This window comes from Pygoscelis adeliae, unplaced genomic scaffold (assembly GCF_000699105.1).
Source record: "Pygoscelis adeliae isolate BGI_AS28 unplaced genomic scaffold, ASM69910v1 Scaffold212, whole genome shotgun sequence".
NCBI classification, from domain to species: Eukaryota; Metazoa; Chordata; class Aves; order Sphenisciformes; family Spheniscidae; genus Pygoscelis; species Pygoscelis adeliae.
Window position 1 is genome coordinate 33,709 of NW_008824235.1, and position 26,840 is coordinate 60,548.

Sequence of the window (26,840 nt, forward strand, 5' to 3'; positions counted from 1 at the left end):
AGCAAATACAAACATATTTTTTATGTACTGCTGTAAGCCTGTGATCAGATTCAGCTTAAACTATCTGAAAGTTCGCCAGTTATTAAAGGTGAGACAAGATGATGTACTATGCCAATACTTCCCCACGGAAAAGGCTGCAAGTAGGAGACAGGAGCAAAAAATAAAGTCTGTTTTTAATCTTCTTCAGCTCTTTTCATTTTTATCCCAATTTTGCTTTGACTAGATTTGAGTAACTGTTCCAGAGCATTTGATTATGCTGCTTTCTCTCTAAAATGAGAACTTAGTCTATTTGACCACCTTTCAATAATTACTTCTCTCTATGCTACCAAAGACTGTATTTCCAGTGCTTCCTCTTAAAAGTTCATGACAATGAAGTTCTGGATTTGCAAAACATTTCTTTCTTTTTTTTTTTTTTTCCAAATCCAGTAAACCAATCATATGTGCTTGCTATCGAAACTGCTAATGTTCAATACTCTTCAGTTTTACCAACAGCAATTTTCCTGTCTGCTAATTTTGACAGCCAGATTTGACTTCACCATACTGCTCATTAATTTGAAAGTCAAAGTGGGCTTTAAAGACTCTAACATAAGAACAAACAATACAAATCCTGGCTAAGAGAAGTTTTCTCCTTTGGTATTTCTCTTTGTGTGCCATTCTTCTTTTCTGCTTACATTCTTTAGACCGCAAAGTAGTCCACTGCATGCTGATTAACATATAGTTATCTGCAAGTCTTTGCAGGAATTCTGATATTGGCAACATATGATGATGTAAGCAGATGTCAGAGCCTCAGTGTACTTATAAATTTTTGACAAAATATACATTAAGATTTTTGAGTATTCAAACAGCAGTCTTCAAGCAGTTTCCATGGTAGTTTCTATGAAATGCTTTGCAACTTTGCAAATGCAAAAAAAAATATATTTGCAAAATATTTCTGTGAACAAATAAACTAGCTTTCAATTGTCTAAAAATGTGGATTTCTCATTGCTACAAATTTCCCCTTTCTCTTTCCAAACAAAGCATTCACAATCATCTTTGGATAATTCCTTCCTGATGGCCAGGAAAAACTGTTCTCTTCCAGCTGCCACCTAGATTAGGTGACACTATAAGACTATCTATCTTCCAGTCTATGGTCAAAATCAAACTGAAATTAAGTAGCAGCATGATTTTCCACTGGTCGGTTACAAGAGCTGAGGCAGCTTATATTATCAAGAAAGATGGGTTATTTACCTATTACTGCTCTTTGAGGCCTTGTAAGCACATTCTTTGTATATGTTGTGCGCATGTAGTCTATCAGGCAGACAATTCTACCCTAAAAGCCTGCCTTGCAGCATGGCCCAATGCCCACCATTGTTACAAAAACAGGTAAGACGTGTTCCTTGCTCTCAGTTCCTTTCCAGCCAAGAATTCACCTCTCTTTCTAGGACTTTCACAAAGGCAAACAGACAGCAGTGAAGGTACATATAACAAACACATCTTAAGAAGAACTGGACAGAAAGTAATCCATCTTACTTCTTGAAATGCTTCTCTGATGTAGGGGTCATTGCAAGCTATACCCAGCAAACAAATGCCTGGCAGATCCCAGAATACTGAGTTAAGTAAAAGCAAACAGACTGCTCTCCCAAAGGTAGCATCGCTTGAAGCCTCAGTAAGGCCAGAACATGAGGGGGCGGGAGGGCAGTGGAAGACAGGCTGGAGCTCAGCGTCACAGCTTTGCAAATCACAACAACTGGCACGTTCCACAAAGAAACCATTGATTTTGCCTAACTGACATGCTTACAGCAAGAAGCTTTTTCTGAGCTATTTCACAACATGTTTTTCACTGTCAGCTATCCAGAGAAAAATCTAGTTGAAAACTCCTTAGACTGCTGAGCAATGAATATAAAGAGAAACAAGGAGACATTACAAAAGATCTTAGTCTACCAAAACAAGAAGATAGGGCACGTCCAAGATCTAGGATACTTGGAACAACATTGGCTGAAGTCATACAGAATCTTTGAACAATATGGAGCAAAGGTAAATTACATTCCTGTCTTACAACAAGAGCGGATTCAAAGGACAGACTTATCCTCAAATGAAACAATAGGCAAGTAAGGCCTGAAACTCTCACACTCTTGTAAAAATAACTATCCAAAGGCTGCATTTGTGAAAAAGGAAAACATTGCCAAAAGTTCAAATAGTTTTCCCACCAAAATGACTGAGTAAGAACAGAACTCCATGTGGAACAGAGTCCTTGTTAGAAAGAAAAGGCCTAGTTAGACCTTTCAAAAACCTACTAGGAGTAGTGCATCTGGTGTCATGTAGTGCCATGGGGTTCAGAGTGAGGCATGTCCCTGCTATGCTTGTGAGAAAGACTCCTGGTAGGTTATTATTAGAGTAACTAAAGTTCAGAACCACCCCACTAGCTAAAAGGTCTTGGCCATTAAAGAGTAGAGTTGTATTTCTACAAATTCCAAGCACTGTGAGGGAATAAGATTCAATTTCCAAGTATTAATCCCAAGACCTGCCAAATTTAATGCAAGACTAACGAATTTTTTATTTTGTCCTAAGAGAGAAGTTGTCCCTTACAGACAAGTCATCCAAGTAAGGAAAAACCAATACTATGTGAGTTGTTTTTTTTTTCCCCAAGTAAGAAACTATCAGAATCAAAATCTTTATAAAAAGTTCCTCTGTGCCATAACTTGCCAAAAGGTAGGAATTTAAACTGTGAAGAAGCATCTTTAACAAAGACCAGTTGAGATGCAAGCCCAACGCAACAAGGGAATTAACCAAAGTCACCTTCCAAATTAATGCAGCTGTTCAGATTTGCTTGTTATTAAATGAACAGTCAGTCCTATAAAACACCCCCCACACCAAGAGGAAATAAGGAATGAATCTATGGTCCTATATTCAAGTCATTATATACTCACCCAGGAGACAGTCCTAGTGAGGTGCTCAATACCAAAGCAAGAGGTCTTGTGTTCCAGATTAACATCTGAGTATTGTGAGTAGACTTTAATATATGATAATGGGCAGCAATACTCAGGGTCCTTCTCTTCTCCTTTGTCAGAATATGTGTGGAGATTTAAAGAAATAATCAATGCAACCTGCTAGACTGACAGTCCTCTTCAGAGATCACCATGGGTCAAGGAAAGTCCCTTCTTCTGTAGCCAAAACTGCCAAACATCGAATTGGAGCAGCTAAGTTTCCTTTGTTCTTGTTTTGGAAGGTATCTTAGAGCTACCAATGGCATCACAGACTTATCCACATGGATCAACAGAAAGGCTTGTTATTTTGCAAGAAGAAATTACCAGAAATACCACTTTCACATTCAAATTCTAAGCTGAAGAAATGGAACCTTTGCTTGTGACATAAAAGAGGATGTGTCTGTCAGAAAAAGGAAATTTTCTAACTACAGAAAATAAAACTCTTAACCCAGGATGAAGAAGAAAGCCATGCACTAGTGGCTATTAATAAGAAATAAACCATTAGCAGAAAGGGACATCTAATATGACCATGTCAAGGTTGAAGTCCCAAAGGAAAGTATAGGCCTTCAAATACACTACGGCGGACCTTGACAGCAAGAAAGAGTTGATAGTTCAGCTGAGAAACAGTAAATACTAGGACTGATCTAATTCACCCGAAAAGTTGGGGAAAAATGAGTTATAAAGGTATGTGCACAGAATGGGGTTCAGTTGTGCTCCTATGGATGCTGCTAAGGTGAAACTCTCCAGCTACCATGGGTTAAGTGCACATTTGCATTCTGGACACCTCTCCACAGCAAGATGTGACTTTATCATCCACCATGCAACGTGGCAACCCCTGTCCCAAAAAATTAACAATATCCTGAAGAAACAAAACTTTCCTGAGGCAACTTCTAGTTCAACAACACCTGAATGCCCCCCTTTCAGGCTGTGTCTGAGTTTCAAAAAAACCCACAAAAATTGACACTGAATTCAGACAGCAAACAAAAAAAAAATCCTTCTATAAGGACAGTGAAGAATGTTTTATGAGACAAACTTGTTCTCTCATGAGTTGAGAAATCCTACAGAACACTCAGGTCTAAGTGGGACAAATCACTCCTGGTCTGCAGGTCACTTTCCGTAAAGATTATACAACAAGAATCTATAAATTAAAGAACCTCAAACTGCATAGTGAAATTCCCAGAGAAGGACACATAAGGACTATTAATAATTAATACCGGTGTTTCTAAAAATCGGCTTTAATAAGTATTTGTAGAAGATAGTAGCATATGTGTAGAAGATAGCATATTTCAGGGATGAGTTTAAGAAAAAAAGAAAAAAGAGGGACTGATGAAGTATTAAGTAAAAATCCTTGGGTCAGTTGGAAAAAAGTCTGGGAGAAATTCCATTTCCTTGCTGGTATTTCTACCTCCATCTGCAATGGTATGCTCTTCTAATAACAGAGGCTGTAACTGCTATAATGTCATCAGCAGAAGCTTATAAACATGACTGACAAGCCTCAGATGTTATTAACATTTCATTCAAGTAGTTAAAGTGTAAGACTGGAACAAAGAACTGAATTAGATTCCCATTCTTCATACGGGCTAGCCTTATAGTACTGATCAAGTCTATGACCACGGTTCGTCGACCCGTATAGTACATATAAAGTGCTTTTACTTTCACTAACTGTAAGCCAAATGAGAACAGTTTCATCACAAGACTTCATTTCCTTAATTTTACATACTTGGGAACACAGGACTGGAAGACTGTTACTACTTCCCAGTTACTGTGTCGAGTCCCTTGCTGTTATATTGTACAATTCTGCTCTTAAACTAATCAAGCTATCTTAAAACTAGTTTCCCCATCTCCAGTACCACAAGATTGGTCAACAACTCTCCTCCGTTGTTGCCTAGAAACTGTCATCAAATTTTCACATTCAATTTATTCACATCCAGTTTACATTAATTAGATTTTGAGCAAACTTACAATATCAGGAGGTGGGGAAAAAAAGGTATGTGAGCAAAAAGGCTAAGCAACAATCCCCTTCTCCCATATTTGTCTAGAGACATATCATAGACTTCCTCAGCTTTTGATTTGCTAGGCTGAATAAACCTTTTAAGAGCTGCCTCTTACAATATGCACTTTATTCCCCTAATCATTCAATCTAAGATTATTACCATGAACAACTCTTCTACAAAGTTTTTGCTATTTATGTAGGGATTTAGCCAGTCAGAAAGAAGTTTCCTTATTTTTGCTGTGCATGATTCAGTAAAGAAAACAGCTTAGGCTCTGTTCTTCCCAAGAGTCAGCCTCTGAGTGAAGGAGTTGCTCTACACCGCTTTTTTGTACCTACCCTTAAAAGATCCCATATGTTACAGTAGATCTGTCATCGCTGTACATATGTGGGGATCTGTAACACATGAAGCTATAGCATTTCTAACAGCTCTTATAGTGAATCTTTTCTCTGAGCTGTCAGCTAGGTACTACCCCCAAAGACGTTCGCTTTTCTTGGAATTCTGCTAGAGAAATCCTGATCCACAGAACCTACCCTGATTGGGTTGCCCCTGGTTTTCCAACAGCATCCCTTTAAATCGTTCTTCAGAAAAATGTATAAATATTTCATCTCTCTTGCTGAGGTAAAAGGATCTTATATGAAACATATTTATTCTGTGATCAATGTAGAGGCATTGAAAAGTAGGCTGTCTCAAAAAAAGTTCATATTGAACTCTATCAAAAGGTGTGACGGTGATCCTGTCACCCTCTCTTTACTGGCCCCTTTGGGCTCTGTGTTACAGCTCTGATGTGAAAGTAAGTCAATAACCAGATCCAGCTCCTTATTGGACCTCCTCAACTGCTCAACAGCAGAGGAGTAGTCAGCCAAAGCACGTACTCGCAGAATCTTCTGCAAGTAGGTATCACCTTGGAAGAAGCTGCCAGGACTAAGGAATTCTCATCAGTTTAATCTAAATTCTGTCAGAATGGCAATTAAGGATATCGACATCCAGCATTTTGAGAAAAGAAGAAAAAAAAAAAGTCAGGAAAATGTGGATTTCAGAGCATTCTTTGAAATACTATTAAAGTTTTCCGTTCAGTTATCAGTTTCCATTACTCAATGTTCTATGTAGAAGATTACATTTTTTGCCAAGTAATAAAATCTCAATGTTAAGGAAAGCAGGATGTTAGTGCTTTAAATGATAAGGCGATGTAGAATAACATGATCTATGTTAACAATCATTTAAATCATTAAATCAGAAGAAACAAGCCGCAATACCACTAAAAGATTTTAAAACCATCATACCTTCTATCACTTTTATCTGGAATCCATTTGCTACAAGCCTTGGATCTGACAAATAACCTGATCCATTGAAATGCTGGTAATCCTTCTGCATTTTATAAAGAGCAGCCATATACTGAGATCCACCAATAAGGCTGGAAAAAAAATATCCCCAAAGCATTAAAAACCAAAATCCTTAATGTGAAAATGTGAGAAAAATACAGAAAAAAGTAGTAAGTGATGAGGAATGATCAAGATTTTTAAAAGTATTCTGAAAAAGCAATTTGTTTAAAGAAACAAAATAGCAACTATTCACGTATCTTAAAGGGTGACCAAGTTTAGACATATAATAATAATTACATCAGCCATTCCCTAATGCATGGGGGAAGGTTAGCTAGAGTGAAGTCGTGAAGCATTTAATTTTCTTCTGGGGGAAGAAATTTGTCTTCGCTGCATTACCAATGAAACTGGTCAAAATTCATACTTATTTCAAATGGAGTATGACCAGGCCTGCTCATTACTATAAGGTAGAAGTATACAAAACATAAAATCTGTTCTTACAGATAAACGAATGTACAAATAATCACAGAATTAGCAAACAAGGCCTCACCAGAGTTCACTGTAAATAATTATCAAATGATACTTGATGTAACATACAAATTTTCGCTCAATTGTACTATACCTGTCCGTTAACACAATTGACTTGTCCAGTTTCTCTACTGGAAGCTTATGATTGATCAGTAATCTTTTACATAGCAGGGCTTCTTCCAATCTATATGGATTCAGCAACATTAGCTTTTTTTCAGTAGCAAATATCCAGACATCAGGAAAACTCTGACGACGGATCAGGAAAAGCTCGTGTTCATCTGAATCATTTTTCTTGGGTCTCTGAAGCTGATGTCTACAAGAACTCAGAGAAAAAGGCACTGTCACAATTTTCATAGGCTGTTCAGGTTTCCGCTTCTTTTCAGTTTGAGCATGAAATATCTTGTCAAGCTTCTGCTGGTCGGATGGGGAAGTCTTCAGCTTGGGTTTCTGTCTTTCTGCCTCCTTTGTTGGTCGGGGCACTGTCTGTCCCATAGCTTTCTTGACCTCTCTGTTGTACCGTTCCAGGTCTTTAGCAGCTTTTACTTCATAACTTAAAAAAGAAAACAAACCAGTAGCATAATCAGAGTAAAAACTCCAAACCCCAACTCCTAACATACTAAAACAAAAGGCAAGGTAGCCATTTCGACAGACAAGAACAACTCCCATGGTTCATTCAAGTAGCCGCATCAATATGCTTTCCACTATGACAGGGATGGAAGGACATTGGGGACTGTGCCCATATTACATTACCCTTTGAAGACGATGAGTTGGAAATTTTCCTTCATCATGAGAGCCAGCAAAACCTGAATTACTGAAGGGGGAGGAGTAGACTGCATCATACAAAGAGCTACAGCAAGTTGCTTTTGACCTCAGTCCCAAAGACTATGTTTAACCCTAATTCGCAATCAGCTATATATAGTTTTGGAAGGAGTTTTGTCACAGACACATCCAGCCCAATTCACGAAGTCATTTAAGCTTCTAGAGCTCTACAGATTTCAAGGGGAGTCCATGCGGTTAGGTAGGAGTTTGGAGTCTAAATAATTTCACAAGCCTGAAGCTTTACTTTATATAAAGAAGTACATTTGATTTCAAATGGCCTAAAATTAGCCACATGAATAAAAAGTGTGAGAATACAGAATAGATACAATTATCACAGAATTCTGTAACTAATAAACTTAGAGATTTTTCAAAAAGTACTCAATAATGAACTACTAAATGCTGTCTAAATGGTTAAAACATTACTACATACTAAATCTCTACAACCTGAATGGATTCTTAATGAGTTTACAAATGTCAGGAAGATAGCTAAACTTTTTAGATGCCAGGTTTATACTTGCCTACTGCATACGAATCTTACTTTTTTGAAGGCCAAAATGATTTGCTGAACTCCCTCTTTTTGCCCTTATTTGATATTCTGAATTCTAGCAGGTAATTCAAACCAGTCCAATCTTCAATAAAAAAAAAGTAGTACTATCCTATGTAAGTATTGGAAATAAGTATTTTAGCTGGGCATATTTATTTATTGCTACTTGCTGAACAGTTTGAGTCAATTATGTGTATGCATGCTGGAAAATTAAGGTCAACAAAAGGGTCACCATTTGCAATTAATTATGATGTGCTAGCATTCACATATGGTACCAATATTTAGTTAACTAAAAAAGTCAGCTTAAATAGTTTCTTGCAATAAATCATGTCCTAGAAAATATGGAGTAAATGTTAAGATAAAAAACATCTGCTCCTTTTAAAATGAATGGATGAAATCACATGAACAGAATTTTTTTTTATCCCAAATACATTTATAGCTTTGACCAGATCAATAAATACTTTGTATTGAATAGACCCAATTGTAATACAGGAGAATATTTAACTATAAGAGAACTGAGCTTTCAGTGATACACTGGTAATCCAAACCAAAAACACTTTCAAAGAAAGTCCAACTTGCCTGTCATTTTAGGCTACCATCAGAAAAATTCTAGCCTTACAAGCTTTGATTGTGAGGGTTTTGCAAAGTCATATACATCACTATTAGTGATTTGCTCAGAATCAAAGAAAACAGCAGGTTACAAACTACGAGGGAACACCTTTGCCTTTCCAAAACTCCTTCCACAGAGGCAAGTATAATCAACAAGTGCTACAATAACAGTTTCTTCTCTGCTTTGTGAATTAAGACTGTAAAGTTACGACCCTTTCTTGAAGCTCCAAAACCTAAAGCCAAGGAAATCTGGAAAACTGGGTGTAACGAGGGAAGTGGAAGACTAGAATGAAGTCTAGTTTCAAAGGCAGCTTTGGTTTAACTAGAAAAATGGATCCACCATTTATTATTTCCCCCTTGCATCTGAAACCCAAATGAAATATTTAGCATATAAGAAAAACCTTTTAATATAAGGTCTCTCAGACCTTACAAGACAAATAATCTGAATTTGACTATTTGGAGAAAACTCTGACTGGAAATGGCCATTTGTGTAGATTCATACGTGTCCAGAATAGAGAGGTTACATTCTGAATGTAATACATCTCAGCATCACCCTCTTCATGTAATGAAACCAAGTCAACTCAAACTACCACCATGAGTAAGTATTACACACTACTTCTGTGTTTCCTTCCTTTGTAAACAGGAAAATTAAAAAGCTTTTAATTGCCCATATCAGCTTTTCACAGTCATCTTCTGAAATGTATAGGTTTCAGGTGACTAGCACTGTTTCCTAGGAGTGGAGAATATGGGCCTACTATTATCAAGCATTGGAACAGGCTGCCCAGGGAAGTGGTTGAGTCACCATCCCTGGAGGTATTTAAAAGATGTGTAGACGTGGCACTTAGGCACATGGCTTAGAGGTGGAGTTGGCAGTGTTAGGTTTACGGTTGGACTCGATGATCTTAAAGGCCTTTTCCAACCTAAATGATTCTATGATTCTATTACAACTGAAGAGATGTTGGGGACAAGCAACAGTATGGAAGGATTGATACCAATTATTAATAACATTATTCATGATTACTGTCTGGCAATATATTAATGGAGCTGGATGGATGGCCAATGACCAGATGGTACCACCAAATGACCTCCATCCAAAGGAAAGAGAACTTGTTAACTAAAAGGTTGAAATACAGTAAAAAAGATTTTTTCTGGAATTGCTAAGCAAGCATATTTACCCCAATGTGAAAGAGTTGCAAATAATGCGTACACACACACACAAGCCATGAGATGCATGGAAAGTTTATCAGGCAATAAAAAGCTACCACACACGAGCTAGTTACTACTAGCCACTAATGACTGTCTATGTGCTCGCTCTTACCTGTCAACAGACAGCAAAGGCCACGCTACCTGAAATAACGTTTCTCTCAAGGTACAAATATACTCATGAAGAATTACTGTACAGCGCTGACAAGATAATTTGTTAGCCTCACGATAACGTGTGTAGCTCTGAACCTTTCCTACACCTTCAGGATAACTACTGCTGCCACTGTCATGGCACTTGGAGGGATTTCTCCCACTCCTACCTGAGCGTGATATGCGAGAAATATTAAGGCCAGAAATATACACAAGCTGTATTAAGTAAGAGCAGAGTGAGTGCAAGAAATTAAATCCTGGCTTTGCAAAGCAGGGGGATATACGATGCTGCCAACATGGACATGCATGGAAGCTTTCCTCTTCTATTATAACCTAAAGACCATAACATTTTACATTCCGGTTGAGTAATAAATGCTGGCTTGTTTTGAAAAGGTTATCCTATGTCACTATGAGACATCTGTTGGTTGTACTGCTCCCAAAAGGGATTTAAGCTCATTTAGACCTGCTGGAGGAGCCACAGAAAGAAACAGAGATGCTGAAGCCAAGCACACCCATTGTAGCATAAACGCGTGACTTTATCACAGAAGGATGGAGGACTAGAGCCCAGGAAAAGTGGTGTCTTGCCAGCAACATTGCATGAAGTTGAAGGCATAGCGTGCTCAGGAGAACTGTGGCACCTTGGCTGCCCTGTTGTATATGCATTTGTTGTTACCTCTAGGTGGCCCAATTTATCCAGAGTATCTGGTAGGCAAGACTTATGTTCTCTGCCAGACATACAACAATCCTTCTGGATTGTTGCCTTGGAGGAAAAGATGTCTGTGTATCTCTTCCTCTTTGTCATTTTCTGAGGCAATTTTAAAAGATTAAAAGCAGAAGAGAGGTACACCAAAGGTGAAACGTATGGCTACAACCAGTGGTAAATTTTTCGTTCACTTCAACATCCACTGGACCATACTGCTTTCATTCCTACATATAAGGAAAACTTCATTACCAGAGAGGTCTCCTTCCTGAACTAATACAAAGTTAATCTGTAGGCACACTTTTAAACATAACAGTTGTACCAGGAAAGCAACCATGAAATCTCAAAAGCTAAAGCAGAGCAAATTAAAATTTTCTGAAACAGCTGGCAGAACCTTTTGTTTCATTTCATTAAAAGCATGAATATAATTGGAGTAGATTTCTAATATTACATTAATATTTCTGCTAATGCAGAGACAGACGAAACACTTTCTCTCATGTATGGTTTTATGATCATGGCATGCTGCTTGCTTAGTGAGCTTTACATTAGGTAAATCAGAAGCTAGATAAAAAGGTTTTACTTAACTCTGAAATAGCTGGTATTCAGAACAATGCAGATGTTTTCGAAGTCAAGGAAAACATAGATATATTAACAGTAATTCACTAGGTATAGCTCCTCTTCACCATTCTCCCAATCGAATCTCTCATTAGTGTTAAAATTACACTGTTTTGACTAGTATAATTTCCTTTTCAGTGGTCTTTCTTAATTCCCCTTTCCTTGCTTCCATAACATGAAGAAAACACATTTTCACAACACTTCCAATGAGTTTGTTCTTCAGAACCAAAATTTCATTTCCCAAACTTTCTACTACAAATCACAATATGCATTCAAATCATTACACGTGAAACTATTGAAGAACTACTTCCATTTTCCTCATTTGTGTGATGCCTTACAGTGTTTTATATTTTATAAAATTACAAACAAAATATGGAAGGTTTGGTGTTTGGTTTTTTTTTTAAACTGTCTCAGAATGTCTCAAAATCTGTTATTCTAATTCATCTTTTACCATAATATAAGTTCCACATAAAGGACAACATATACCTAATATTTTAACTAATCCAACCCCTGCTCCAAATTAAGCTAAAATATTTCCCTTACTTGCACATGGATTTCAAACACTCATTGACAATTCATCTTAGAAAACTATGGAATATAGCTATGCATATTTTAATCTAAAAAGAGATTTGGTTCTGACTGAAACAGATTAAAATTCAAACTGTAGTATACTCTCTGAACCAGCACTGGAATAGCTGTTTAGGGGAAAAAGAAATTCCTAGTGTCATTTGACTGGGTTTTATAAATACAATTCTGAGGTAGCCTGGGTTGGGATACGTACTAAATTTAGAGGAAAGGAGTTTACCAAATGTTCAAGTACTAAAGATTCTGAAAAAGAATTCCCACTTTGTAGCAATAAAAAAGAACCGTTGGTTGGAAAAAGCTCTGGAGGAACTATATGGTGCCTTGTCCATCACCATGCTCGTTTTCACTGAGAGTGCATCGGGTGCGACAATATAGAGGCAGCCCTTAGAAAACAGAAGTTTGTAGGATTCAAACAGTACAATTTCTTGCCTGTTATCTCTAAATAACAATTCAGCAAAACTGTCCCTAGCTAACTGCTGCATGGCACAGTGGCAAAATGAGTAACTCAAATCAGCAGTGCACATATGCACACAGAAAAAGATGACAACTCACAATATTGATGCTGATCTTGAAAAGCCAGAAATAATTTTCTGCTCTATTTTTTCCATAACTAACTGGGAAGTTACGATTTTTTTAATTCACTACAGGTGACTCATTGGTAACTACCAGATTTAGAAGCAAGACACAGCCTGAAAACTTACTTTCTTTTTTCCTCTTCGTTCAAATTCTTCCACTGCTCTTCAAGGCCTTTGGATTATCAGTTACCAATTTTGGACGACATTCTTGAGTGAAAAATCCAATTGCAGACTTCGGTTTCCTTATTATTCTACTACTAATTAAGTCATAAGCCGTCACATGACCGAATTTATCACTTATCACATTTCTTTTCTTTACGCTTTGATTTGAGATTTGTGGATCATCACTTTGTTCACCAGTATGTTCATTTTGCTTATTAATTGTTCCTCCAACTTCAGGAATCAAAATCTTAACAGGTTCCAGGTTCTCTCCTAGACGGTCTTTAAATCCACTTCCCATACTCCAATTATCAGCAGAGATTTCAGGTAAGTCTTTAGGGACTAAGGCTTCCTCAATTTTTTCTATTTCGTCAATATTATCAGAACTCAAAGGATGCTCATCAGCTTTTTTAGACTTGGGGTCCACAGGAACACTGTTACTTTGAATATCGGTCATATTCTGTCCATCCTGTTCCTTCTCACACAATAAATTTAAGGAACTGTCTGGAAAGGCATCACTCTTAGAAACCTCTTTTTTGTCCAGGCGACTATGTACATTATCACCACAAAACGTCTGATGATTTAAGCAGATCTCTGTGTTTTTTCCTGCTTGACAGTTTTGCACATCACTGCTGAATGAAAGGAATGAAGTATGAGCACGTAGATCATCGTTTCCAGATGGTCCCATTTCATTAACAACCACATCTGTTTGTTCTGTTCTATGAACAAACATGTCTTCTGAGGTAACATCTGTTTTATTACTTTCACCAGGGACTGTAGCAGGTAGTGGCCCATACAGTGATTTCAACACATTTTCAACAGCAAGTAAGACAGATTCCTGGAAGGAAAAAAAAACAAAAAACACAAAACCAAACAGAAAAGCCACATGCACAAGCACACCTGAAAATGTAACTGGCAGATATTGAGAATATAGAACAATAAGCAAAGTGATCTTATTCAGAATATTTTTCAGACAAATCTGGACAGATTATTGCATTTCAGTTGTTCACACATGCTCAGAAAGACTCTGAACTGGACACCTTTAGCCTCAAGTATTTTGTGATAGGTATTCTGCTTCACTGGTTTACTCTGATATCACAAAACCGATTAACCGCTTTCTTTATTAGAGGGCACTGACTGCTTCAACCAGTATCAGGTAAAGCTATTCCCACCTAATATGGAGTTAGAAGCTTATAGTCAAGACAGATGCACCAACAACATCCCATTTCATGTAAGCGTGTTTCTGTAGGTGCTTTTATGGTGCATGCTTCCAAGACAGCTTTGCGCCAAATGATGGAAATGAAAAAGAAAAAAAAAAACAACCAACCCACAAAATAAAAGAAAAAAGAAAAAAAAAAACCTTTTTCTAATGCCAAAGGAAAGTTTTAAACTAGATCCAATGTGAGAATGCTGTGTTAATTTTCATACAAGTGACATTTAACAGGCAGTATATTTACCAGATTAACATAGACAAATACAAAAACTTTCAGTGAAGAAGAGGATTAACATACTGGTGTGACTACCTACATTCACACTGAATAACCTATGTAGCCTTCCTAATTTCTGTGGCACTGTTTTTCATATGAAGTGCTAATAAATGAAAGTGACTTTATGGAAATTTATCACTACACAGCGTCTAAAACACAGACATATATGGTCTAAATTTCAGATCTTGATAGTATGAACAGGATATTCTGAAACTTAAGTGATGTCAACAATAATCTATGCACATAATGGCAAAATATTGCGTTGACCAGAAATCAACTCCCTCCCTGCCCCCACCTTAATGTACATGGCATTTAAAAAGTGATTACACTTAGTGTAATATGAAGTTAAGTATGAGATTTATGTAGGGACACATCTCATAATTCCATTTAGCTTCTCTCACTATAAAGCCATCTGAAAACAAAGTGATACACACATATATCTGACAGCGTAAAAATGATCTTTGAAATCAACTGGGAAATTAATTTTGAATAATCTTCCACTTAGCCTGTTCAATATTTTGCAAACAAAACAGTCCTGTGATAAAGGCAAGCTATCATGCAACTGAAAAAAAAAAAAAAAATCAGTGGCACTGTTTACCTTCAAACATTTCAGTAGTCCCAGAAGCCCTTATTATGCTTACATAAGTAAAAGGTTGACAACTCAAAAACAGATTAAAACCTTAGTTACCTTATAATGCAGTAAAACTTGAGTTTTATCAGGTGTTAAATTCACATCCACAGCAGAGGCAGGTACAGTAATATTCAAAAAGAAAACAGGATATAAACGAGTATAATCCTTGTGCGTCACCAGACTGTAGTACTGTCGAATTAACTACAGATTGATTTAATAAAAAGATGTCAGTAAAGGCAATAAAATAGACACAAAGGCACAGAAACAAAATTTGACATTATAAAAGCATAACTGGTTTGTTAGGGTTTTTTTAAAGTTAAAGGAATGCTAAAAAGGTCCTCGTGGGTATACATGTATGCTGGAATAATTACCAATTACCTCGCAGTAATTGGTGGTTTCCACATCTTCACAGCTAAATAAAAAAAAAAAAAGGAACCAGTAGCTACTTTGACCTTCTGAATGAATGTATTGATCACACTTGGAAGAAAAGATATGATATGCCCAAATTGGACTGCAACTCCAATACTTACTTCCTCAATCAACACAAATACTATTATTTGTTTGCTTTTTAAAGAAAATCTACTTATATAGCATGCAAGTACACTCCTGTCTCTTTCAGCCACACTAAAGTCTGTCTGAGAAAATAGCACCTGCACCACAGACCTACCCTCTTCCCGGAACAGGATTAATTTGTTCCTTTTATTGACCCAATTATAAATTTCTAGCTCTTCTCAAACTCTGCTTGCCCTTACTATTTTCTCTAGAATCCTCCCAAAAACTCCTCCAAAAGACTACAAAATTATTTAGTTGTTTCAGAATTTTGGTCTCATTAACTAGAAGGATCAAATAAAGATCCTTGCATTTCCCTCTAATATCAGGGATCCTTCAACGGACATACACACTGGAGAAAAGAATATGTTAACGAGACAAAAAAAATTGAAAGCATAAAAAATGAAGAGCTGCTGCAGATTAAATTTAAAATTTTTAATTAATTTTTAATTATTAAATATTGTTTAAATAACATTAAATTTATTTAAATATTTTCAAGTTATTTTAACCTTAATATTCCCACAGCCGGTCCTCAGCTGGCACTGAACTGTAGTAATGAGAGGTCCACCAGCACTTCTTCCCCATACATAGCATGAAGATAAAAGTAAGTGATCTATAGCTTGTTTTCCAAACCTATCAAAGTGTATTCTTACAGATGTATTGTTATCCTCACCTGGCCAAAAAAAAAACAATTAAAAAAACTGCAAAAGAAAGAAGAAAAAAAAAAGGCAGCAGAAGACTATCACTTGCACAACTACAAGAACAGCCCTAAATGAAGGGCAAAATATTTTTACTTTGTATGACAGTACTCTGAATCCCACCTTGAATCTAGGCCTCTGCGCTCTGGTTAAAAAGCTGTCTCTGTCATGGGATTCAAGCTGAGCTTTGAACTCCCAGAAGAACCAGGCACATCAAATACTGCATGGAGATGGACTAGCCTTATCTGGCACTTAAGGTACCAACACAAGTTCAGGGTTTACATCTACAAAGCCTTGCTTGCCAACTGAAATTACTTCATTGTCTCCACTTTAAAACCTACACGTACACTTTGGCATGAACATGATTTTCCTTTCTGGGGAGGGCAAAGATTAGGACAGCAAGGCTGCTCCAAGTGAGGTGCTGCAAGGTTCAGTAGTGTGAGAAACCCAAGAGTATCAAATTCTGCCTACACAATGCCTAGCTGTGGCCAATGCTGCTGCACTATCACTTTCATTTTTATCCAATGCATAACAAATTTAAAGGGAAAGTATGCATATTTGCTTGATAAGCCCACAGCAAGAAGTGGACAAAATCAAAACTTTATTTTCAGAAGAATTCTCTTACAAGAAACTACATAAAGTTCCCCCTTGGAAAACTGCACAGGCGTATTTCTGCAGGCTAACACAAAGAAACAATCAGCTATTCTGGTCTCTCGCATAGAGTATCTGAAATTATATTTTTTTAAACAGCAATAAACATAACCTCCAGCTCTGTGGTCGTAAATGACTGCAGCAAATGGAATAGAACTGAGGCACCAGGAACATCAGACTTGTGGAAGACATTTCTGTTGTAAATGCTAGTATCTTCACCTGTAATACTCCAGTTATTTTATGTGGGAAAAAGGTTGTAGATTGCATAGGTGTCTCTGTCCTCACATACGTCACCTTTCTATTCCTTCAATAAAAAGGCAGAGGATCTTACCTTCAGTATTTCCTTCTGATGAACTGGACGATTATTTATAAAAACAAAACTCCTTTCTGAACTTGAAAGGCTTGTCAAAGAACTGTCTGACTCAGCTTTTGGGAGAAATCCAGAAAGATTTATCTGCAATGATAAACAAATACAGTGCAAAAGTCTTTTAAAGAGAACGCCAAAAAGGTTTTTTCAGAGGTGAGGTATTAAAATGAAATTATACAGGAGCCCAAGTCATTCAAATGCATGCATTGCTTCTTGAAAGTTATGATACAAAAAAATAAAACACTTAAAGAAAAAAAAAAAGAGGTTGAGAAGGATGGGTTTGTATCTATTTTCCTTGATCGATTTATTGAGAAATTTCCCATTTGGACTGCCAGTTGCACCAGGTTGCTGTCTGCAGCTGAGGGCTGCGGAGAGCAACACCAGCCAGCTTCAGGCTGGGTGACCACAGGGTTGCAAACTTAACCCCTGTACAAGCTAAAGGCACGCACTGCTGCCCAACCTGGTGAAGGCAGTAGTGAATTACCCCTATGGGGAAAGCCCAAAACACACAATCCCTCACTTTCAACACGCAGGGTACCTTAAATAGCCTGTCATAGGGCATTTATTCAGGGCACCTAAATTTACCTACACCACCTGTATCCAAATCATCTGACTCTCAAGAGTGCTGAGCACCCACGATTCACAGACTGCAGCAGAACCTGTGAGCACACAGCACTGCCAAGCAGCCTTAGAAAATCACACGATTCGAGTATCTAACATTAACTCCAAGTTTTAAGATTTTTCTGTTGAGATTCTTTAGCTTATTTTTTTTTAGGTCAAAATGAGGCCGATGACTTGTGCTGCCTGTCCCATCACCTCCCCCTCTCCCCCACCAAGCAACTTTGAAACTGTTGGATCGATTTCAATTCAATCTGATGAAGAAGCAGAAATCCCAAAGATATTGTATTTCCACAATTTCTGTGGTAACTGACAGCTGTTTGGAGAGGAGAGCCTCAAGATAATGACCTTACTGAGGAAAAGGCAATTGTAACTTTTCAAAAGCCAGGATCCATCAGCATGTAAAAACTGACATGCCGACCAGTCCACATACTGCCCCACACATTGCCCCATTGCCACTTGCCCAAACTAATAGGTGAAGGAACACTGGGGCATCGTGAGGATGGAGATTTTGGAGACATGGGAAAGTTTGGAGAATGTCCTGGTAGCAGGGTGGATCACTGAACACAGCAATCAGACCTCGTTAGCTTTGCTTTTGGCAGAACCACTTGTATTTACTAAAATCCAAATTATCATGCATTTGAAACGGAATTTAAAATCCCTGGGATTTGGCCCATCCTTCCCATTCATCTACGTCATGCCAGCTATCTGCTCATGTGCTCCCTTATTCCCTCTTGACCTTGTAATAAGCATTCTGTGCTAAAGCTGGAGTGTTCTGGTCAGCAACATCGCACATAACCAAACACCACTGGTCAAGTAAAAGAGGTGTCAAATATCTGTTGGATGATTATCAGAAAACAACATGCAGCACTTCTAGATTTTTATTCTGCAACTTTAGCACATCCTCCCTGAATGTCCCTCCTCTACGCTTCAAGCTCCTTTTCTAATTCCCAAATATTTGTACAAGTCTTTCACTTCAAACAATATTTTTATATACAGACAACATTAAAGCAAAACTGAAAGTCTCTAAATAACTCATTTAAGAAGTTGCCAGATTTAGAAATGGCTGACTGCTGTTACTATTTAAAGCCACGTAAAATATCAGTATGCTCATTAAAAGCTAGCAACAATTTCTAAAACTAGTCTTAATTATTAGAATTTTCATATACAAAAGTATATGAAGTATAAAGACAAAATTACAGACACTGGAAAGTATTACAGAATTTTTGCTTTTAAGTTAGATCAACTGTTTTCAAAATTAATACTTTAATAAAAAAATTATATATGTATTAAAACATAGCTGTGTTGAATGGACAGTAGAATGTCTTTCTTAAGTACTTATCTTTTTCCCAGTAGCATGTGTATCTGCTAAACTTAACCTCCACAGAAAAAGAAGAGACTAGGAAAATTTCCTGTGTGAAAGTTTTCAGCCAAAATAGATCCATCCATTTACAAGACTGGGGATGTGAAAAGCATAGATGCGGTTTTGTACGTGTAAAAATTTGTGTCAATTCTTTATTTTCTTAGTTTTCTTTTTATTTTACAAGTAGCTCCTGAGTTTGCGTGCTTTGGAGTCAGCTTGAAATGTGTTCTTGTTTCATTCAGTGCTCATAATGGAGATGTTTTGAAGAAGGCCAGTCTTTAAAACCCCTGGATCACTTGTTACAGAAGTTTTAACTCTGCAGTTAGCAAGGTACAGCTTACAGAAAGTTGTTTATAGCAAGGTTGGTTTTGTCTTCAGAGTAGACTTTGCAGCAAAGGAGTATAAAGCTACACAATGAACAAGTAGGAAAGGAAAAGAATTAAAGAGCTGCCCTCTGAATGAGGCATGGACCTAATGGGAAGGAAAAAAGCAGCATATGCCTTGCCATTAAATACCTACCCCAATACCAGCACACAAGGGAGGAAGAAAGGGTTACACAGGCAACCTTAATTCTGTCATTTCATAGTGTTTGGCTGCTTAATTTAGAAATGTCCATGGTTTCTGAACGTAGATTTGTGCATGAGCAATATGCATGGATCACTTATACACCTATAAGGGATGCACGTGGTATTTTACACACTATTTAGAGGCAGAGAGAGATGGAATGTTCCCCAACTTCTATTCAAGGAATATGGATGCCTCATGATATAGCAGAGGGGTAACGTGAGAACCTGAGTGCCTCCTTTGAAGCTAGTCCCTTCTAAATACCCCCATGTCTTCCTTTTGGAGCCCCCTGCACTTGCCCTGTGGGGCACATCCAACCTGCATTCAGGTAAGAATGACTCTGGATGTTCTGTTCAGACGTAAGCAACTAAAACTTTGTAAACTACAAGAAGCAACTTTGCTTTTTCCCCTCCTCATTTCCCTGCAAATGTATACTACAAGCATTCTGACGAACTCAAGATTTAAGTCTGAATAATGCTATTAAATTTTAATACACATATATATATTCAGACTTTAATAAAGTCTAAATAATGCTATTAAACACACCTTACCATGCTGAATGCAGCATGGTAAGGTGTGTTTAATAGCCACTGTGACTTTACAGATGGTGATTCATCTCATCTATGTGACCGGTCAAGATTTATTACTACAAGATACAGGAAAATGCAACTTTGAAAGATCAGCGTAGCAAGACTCCCCTTTATAAGAATATCTCCAACGAAAATGGAAGCAGAGTAAAAAATTTTTAAAAAATATTAGACAAAGGAGATTATCACGGGGAATTCCCTCAATTTCAACAGGGGCAAAGAAAGTCAAGTGCACTGAGTTTTTTGAAAACTAACTAGTATTTCCTTGAAATGTATGTTTAGTGGAAATTTTGCACAACTTGCCTTCTAAGTATGGTGTTTCTTTTGCTGCTCAGGTGCCCCTCACTGAAATTGAGGTGATATTCTTTAAAGTATAAGGCTAAGAGGCCACGAGGATGAGAATGATATAAATGCTTAGATATTAATCAGAGCACAACCTGCCCGTGGGCCAGGAATCCCAACTCGGACAGCTCTGAGCAATCAGCAATTCTGCATTTGTCATCACAACTGTTTTTACTGCCATTTGATCAGTGCCATGTGAGTCCTGACTAGATGATTCTTGGAGTGGATTTTCAATCACCAAACCAATTAATTTTACAGAGAGGACAGTAATAGAATCAAATGCATTAATCAGATGTCAATCTGGAGATAATATTCTCTTTTTCAAAGTCTCCTTCTTTTTGAATATTGATTTAGCTCTCTTTACTGACAGGCTTTAAGTGGATTCAGGAGAAGGAAGTTTAAACTCACCTCAGGATCTTCACAGCAGTGTTGAAAAGGTACCATACTGCCCATAACGGCTGTTCCCAGAACTGACATACAGGCCATTTTGTGATCTGACACCCTGGTCTTCTGCCAAATAACTGCCTGAAACAAATGGCACAGAGTCAAATTTTTGACATTATATTTGTTGAACTCAAGTCATGTCTATGAACATGCATATGCAACTGCACACATACTGTATATGTAACATTCTGTACTTTGACCCTCTTACATTCGCAACTTTCAGTGTTAACACACACGATATGGTACTTTTTGGCATGCCTTCTCATATTGTATTACTTATTTAGACTCGTAGCGATTGGAAAATTAAGCAAAGCTTGTATTTATAGATGTTACATGGCTAATCTGGACTTCTGCACCTGAAACAATTGTTAAAAACAAATCAATACAAATACTACTTCTCCTCTTAGATATATAGCAGTAGGCTTTGTGTTTTTACCGAGCTTATAAATTGAGTTTATGACATGTCTCTGGCATGGTGGTCAACATTTGAAGGTGGGCACTGCGACGCTTATGGTACTTATACCCAAGAGATAGGCCGTTTTGGTAGAAATCAGGCTATTAGATGTCCATTCATAGCTCTTATGTGGATGCTCTAGGTCTATGACAAGCCTGCTATTTAGAAAGGAAAGCAGTTTCTAAGGAAGTATTTACAAGGAAAGCAGTTGTTTGTTTAAAGAAAACTTTGTAAAAATTAGTAGGATAAAAGGAAATCTGCTCTATTAGCTTCGTATCTTGCAATACTATTGCAAAGATTTAATAAATACAGTAAGGCAGTATGAACTGTAACTTGCATCAGAAGTTACCTGTCAAGTCCACTTACATATACACAAAGTATTAGCTGCTTTGGGAGGTGAAATTTTGTCTCTCACTAATAAGAAGTCCTATACTAAACAGCCACAAATTTAACTCTGAATCTGCTGACTTTTATTGCTGTGTATCAACAACAAAAATATTTTGCTTAGTTGGCTTTCTGCTTCTAGGCAACTGAGACTGCTAGATTCAGATCCACTTTATATCTATTTCCGTCACTGTTAGCTGACTGAGTGCATTTCAACGTGTAACAATCAAACACAAAAGGAAAAAAAAATGCAGCAAGTTGCACTTTAAATCTGACGTTACAGTGCTGTTTAAAATTGATGTTTTAAATAGGTGCTAGGTGTCCAGTATCATTCAAAATGAGTTCACAGTATTCTGGTACAGGATGTTATGTGAAAGCATGGTGAGCGAGCAAAGAATATACATGCACCCATCTCAAGAAATGCAATACATAGCCTTAAAATTCCACCTGTCCAGTGGGATAGTTGCTGGCCTTGAGGGGTGAATTCCACGGAAGAACACGGTGCTCCTGTAAAATGATATTCCCTTCCTACAGGACAGGTGGAATTGTAAAGCTTTGAGACTGTTAGGCCTAAAACTATTCCCCAAATCTTTAATTTTCCATGTACACTCTGCAGCATTCGTGAAGAGGGGCTTTTTAGTCCCGCCTGAATCTAACTCACCTCCTAGACACCAGCCTGACAGACCTTTGCACATGCTGGATCACAGCTTAGTCATCCTACAGCAAGTGCGAACCCCTCAAACATAAAGGACAATTTATGTCGGGGCGGGCAGCAAATACAAAAAGGGGAGAAGGGGAAATGAGCAAGCAGAGCCACGGGCCGCGTGTCCACAGCTCTGGCAGGGAGAGTCCCCACCGTGCTTTGGCAGCAGGCAGTGGCAAAGGACACCCCGGGGCTGCCCAAAGCATGCTGCCTCTCAGCCTCTCTCCTCTCCACCTGCTGTAAATCTCCTCAAAGACATTTTGGAGTGATGAAAGAATTTGTCCTCTTCTTTAGAGCTCCTCTTATAAAACATATCCTGTACTGTTTCTATTTTAAAATTGGTTACTTAAAATGGAAACACAGAGTGCCAAGCAATTTTTTCTTTACTGGATATATTTTAAATTAAACGCATGTGACCAAACTGAGAAAGACACTTGTTACATGACTAATATAAACATCATGCTGTTTATTTTAGGTTATACTAGTGTGATGCCGCAGGTAGCGATATAAATCTTAGCTGTTGATTAATGCAAGGTTATTACACTGCTTGACCTGCTGAATGGCTGATACTCAGGACTGTGAAAAGATCACTTCAGTAAGGTGGTTTTAAGAAAGCTGTGGAAAATGAGAACTTATTAAATGCAAACTTGCTAAAAGTAGATACTGTTAATAAGTTCAGGGGGTATTTTTTAACTAGTCATATATTTATCAGATATTGATACTCAGAACTACAGACAAAATTTTAGGAACTAGTTACCACTGTAGGTTAAGTTAAAACCTACATACTAAAGAGGCCAGGCAACTCCTAAATTTCTATATTATATAAACACAGAATAAACTGTGTGTTCATTTTTAGCCCTGACTGCACATTATAAAGCAACAACATAGGAATAGCTGGTAATTTAAAGAAAATTATTTTTCTAGACTCTCCAGATGTATCAACAGGCATTAAAAAATCCACGACGAAACAATGCATGTTCCATTTCATTTATTTTAGAAAGTGCCTGTTTCCATGAGGTTCCTGTAATACCCTATTTTTTTAACCTTGCTTATACCCTTTAGTTTAGCTAAAAATATACACCGCCCCCACGCCCCCACCCCCCCATATTTTTTTTCTAGGTCATATAAAGCGGGTGTCCAGGATGAGCCAAGGAAGAATCTGACTCTAGTCAGTATGATGACACTGCAGAAACAGCCTACTCAAAGATATAATATTACATATGGCCCATCTTAGGTTTTGCTAGAGCTAGCCAAATATATCCCACCTCCCTCCTTGTTTCATTGAAGGGGATTACATGATCTAGATCTTACAAAATGTCAAAACGTGTATAAAATATATTGCACATATACAGAAGATAAGTACACGTGTGTGTGTGTCTGTGCGTATGTATTTCTCCACCCCCATCCAGCCCTAGGACATATGCATACTTTTGTGAATGATGACAATGTACATGCACACATGGAGCAGGCATCTCTTATTTCAGGATGCATACACATAGCCCAGAAGGATTCCTTGAAAAATGTGTAAAGAGTCGAGAAAGAGTATGCAAACTCTTCCCACTGGGGTCCCTGGTATATGGCACTAAGGAGAGTAAGAACTGCTCATTATTTGTCTCCTCAAAGACACCAAGGAAGGACAGAGAAAAATTCCAGCCACTCCTTATCCCTAACTATCCTTCATATTTTAGAACTTCTACTAGCAGCCACAATGATTTACAATCACAGACAAAAGAAAAATCTTAGAGCTGGGGACGGGGTGCTGTTGCTGACTGTGGCTACTTCAGTGCAACTATGATTTTATGAGTTGAACAGATTCATCCCATTTACCTTATTACCACATAATGGCAGTAACTTAACCAAGCAGACTTTTACTACCCAGAAACCATCTACCTACTTTATTTTGTGACAACGATTGTGTTATTTATCCTGTAATAAAGTTTGAGGGTGTAAAAGTCTAGTAGAGCAAGCACTGTACATGAACTGTAGGTTGGTAACGTAACATGAGTTCGCTCTGTAAAAGAGAACTGTATTTCACAGTCTCTCTAATTTTGTTTTACATGCTTCAAGAATCCTGTCACCCCGGCATCCGAGATCTCACTGTAGATAGTTAACTCTTTGGGCCAGTATGTTCCTTAGCTTTCCTGACTTAAAACCTAATAGTTTATTAGTCTCCAACAAACCCGAAAACATCACTGCCTACTTGTTAAGAGGGCATGCAAACAGGGACAAAGCCAGGCAGTAATACCAAAAGTTTGAATACAGCCAAAGGCAAACAAAAAGACACCACCTTGTACAATGTGTATAACCTCTTTTGCTCATGATGCACAGACACCTGGCTGCAAGGGCTGGCAGGTTCTCTGCAGTGGAAGAAAACCTATCGGCTAAGATCAAGAACACACCAAGATAAATTCTTAACCACGTTCTTTAAAATCCCAGCCTTGAAAAGCATCGCTGTTGTTTATCAGCTCCATGCCATAACTGGCGTCTTGTTTTAACACCAATGGTAAGTTATCTTACTAAGAGAGAGCTCTTGCATAATCTTCCCTTGAAAACAGAAATCATGGCAGTTTTTCAATTTAGCATAAAGAAAAATAATGCAACTCTCTACATAATCATAACTATTTTCCCATATATTTTATACTTGCCCCTGAGGAATCAGTTGTCCCATCCACTTCATAAATGATAGTGGGACAATTACCAGCAGAGGTATGCAATAGAGAAACTCAAGGCACCATTTTTCCCCTCATCAGATGCAGACGACATCTGCCTATCTATCCCATGGGCACCAGCCATTACAGCTATCAAGGGAGTTTGTTGAAAGACAGTCATGTTCCACAGCACTGTTCATCCTACAAATTCTGACGTATTCCTGCTCAGATTTCCCTTTTGTGATACGAGAGCACCCTCTCAATGAAAAGGCTTTCTTGAGCATCATGCAGTGGAGAAATGCTTGGGTTTGGGAGCTGGAAGGTAAGTTAGGAGAGGAGCTAAGAGAGATTACAAGGAGACAAGGACCTTCATCTGGTAACACGTCTTCAGATTTCTTGTAATTCTTTCAAGAATTACAAAGACTATAGAAAGAGTTGTAAGTTTTTTGGCTGCTTTAACCATACATGTTCAACTGTGGGCGTTTAGAGAAATTCCACTTCCATAGCAGAAGGAAAAAAAAAACCCCAACAAAAACACCTCCCAAACAATTAAACTACTGTCAAAAAACCCACAGTTTCTAATCCTAAACTGTCATTCAGAGGATGTACATCATTACAGTGAATTCCACTTAAATAAAGGAGGTTTAAAAGCCTTTTGTAAAATAGCGGTTAACAAAAGTAACAGAGAACATACCTAACTGTGACAAAGTGCATTGGTAAGGAAGAGGGAAAACTCCCAGGCAGCTTTGGAAATATCCTTTTTCTGCTAACCTTTTTTAAGCGTACAAAGTGAGTGCAAAAGCCTTGCAAGAGCTAAAGGCACATCTCAGATTCTGCAACACACACGACATATGTGAAACAGTAATTGTTTTGAGATTTCAGACATATACAGTGCTGTCATTTGAAAAAAGTGATGGATGAGAAACTGGAAACCTCAAGGAATTAGTAATAGGATATAAAGCATTTCACCTCTAGGTCACCAGTTCAAATTCAACCAGGTTGGTAGTGACCGAAAGTAGTTACCATCTGGCAGCTGTTCTCTGGCTGATGTAAATTGAGTTGAGGGTCTCAGCGCATTTCCTAGTGGACAGGTGTCCTCATCACAAAAAACACCATAATTAACTCTCTGTTTGGCTTTCTCAGCAAAGCCACTGAACAACGAATGGAAGTGAAGACTGAGCTATATTCCAGATCAGCATGAAAGCATGTCGGCTGCAGAGCACTGCAGATTCTTAATCATAATTCCTCTTTATATTTTAAGACACACAGATTAGGGAGGAACTTAATTTATCATTACATTAAACGGAGTAGCCTTTCCAACTCAAGAGCGAGCTTACATGCTGCTGTTTCTGCTCAATGCAGATTTCTTTCCAACATGCAGCTACAGCAGAGTTTGGAAGCGAAGTATAATCCCATTATTAAAAATGGTAAATTTACAATCCCATTATTAAAAATGGTAAATTTACGCTAATGCACTGTATTGGGTTTGCGTGACAAGGTTTTGGTAGCGGGGGGCGTATAGGAGTGGTTTCTGTGAGAAGCTGCTAGAAGCTTCCCCTATGTCTGACAGAGCCAATGCCAGCCGGTTCC

General features: G+C 37.8%; 1 protein-coding gene across 1 annotated transcript in view; it reads right to left on the reverse strand.

Moving 5' to 3' along the window:
- The window catches only part of PMS1 (PMS1 postmeiotic segregation increased 1 (S. cerevisiae)), a 46,222-nt gene that overhangs the window by 4,822 nt on the left and 14,560 nt on the right, over positions 1 to 26,840 (reverse strand). Inside the window, 7 exon segments of the mRNA XM_009334969.1 lie at positions 6,238 to 6,368; positions 6,896 to 7,351; positions 12,728 to 12,773; positions 12,776 to 13,598; positions 14,936 to 15,079; positions 17,108 to 17,230; positions 21,026 to 21,142. Coding sequence (XP_009333244.1) covers positions 6,238 to 6,368; positions 6,896 to 7,351; positions 12,728 to 12,773; positions 12,776 to 13,598; positions 14,936 to 15,079; positions 17,108 to 17,230; positions 21,026 to 21,142 — 1,840 coding nt within the window.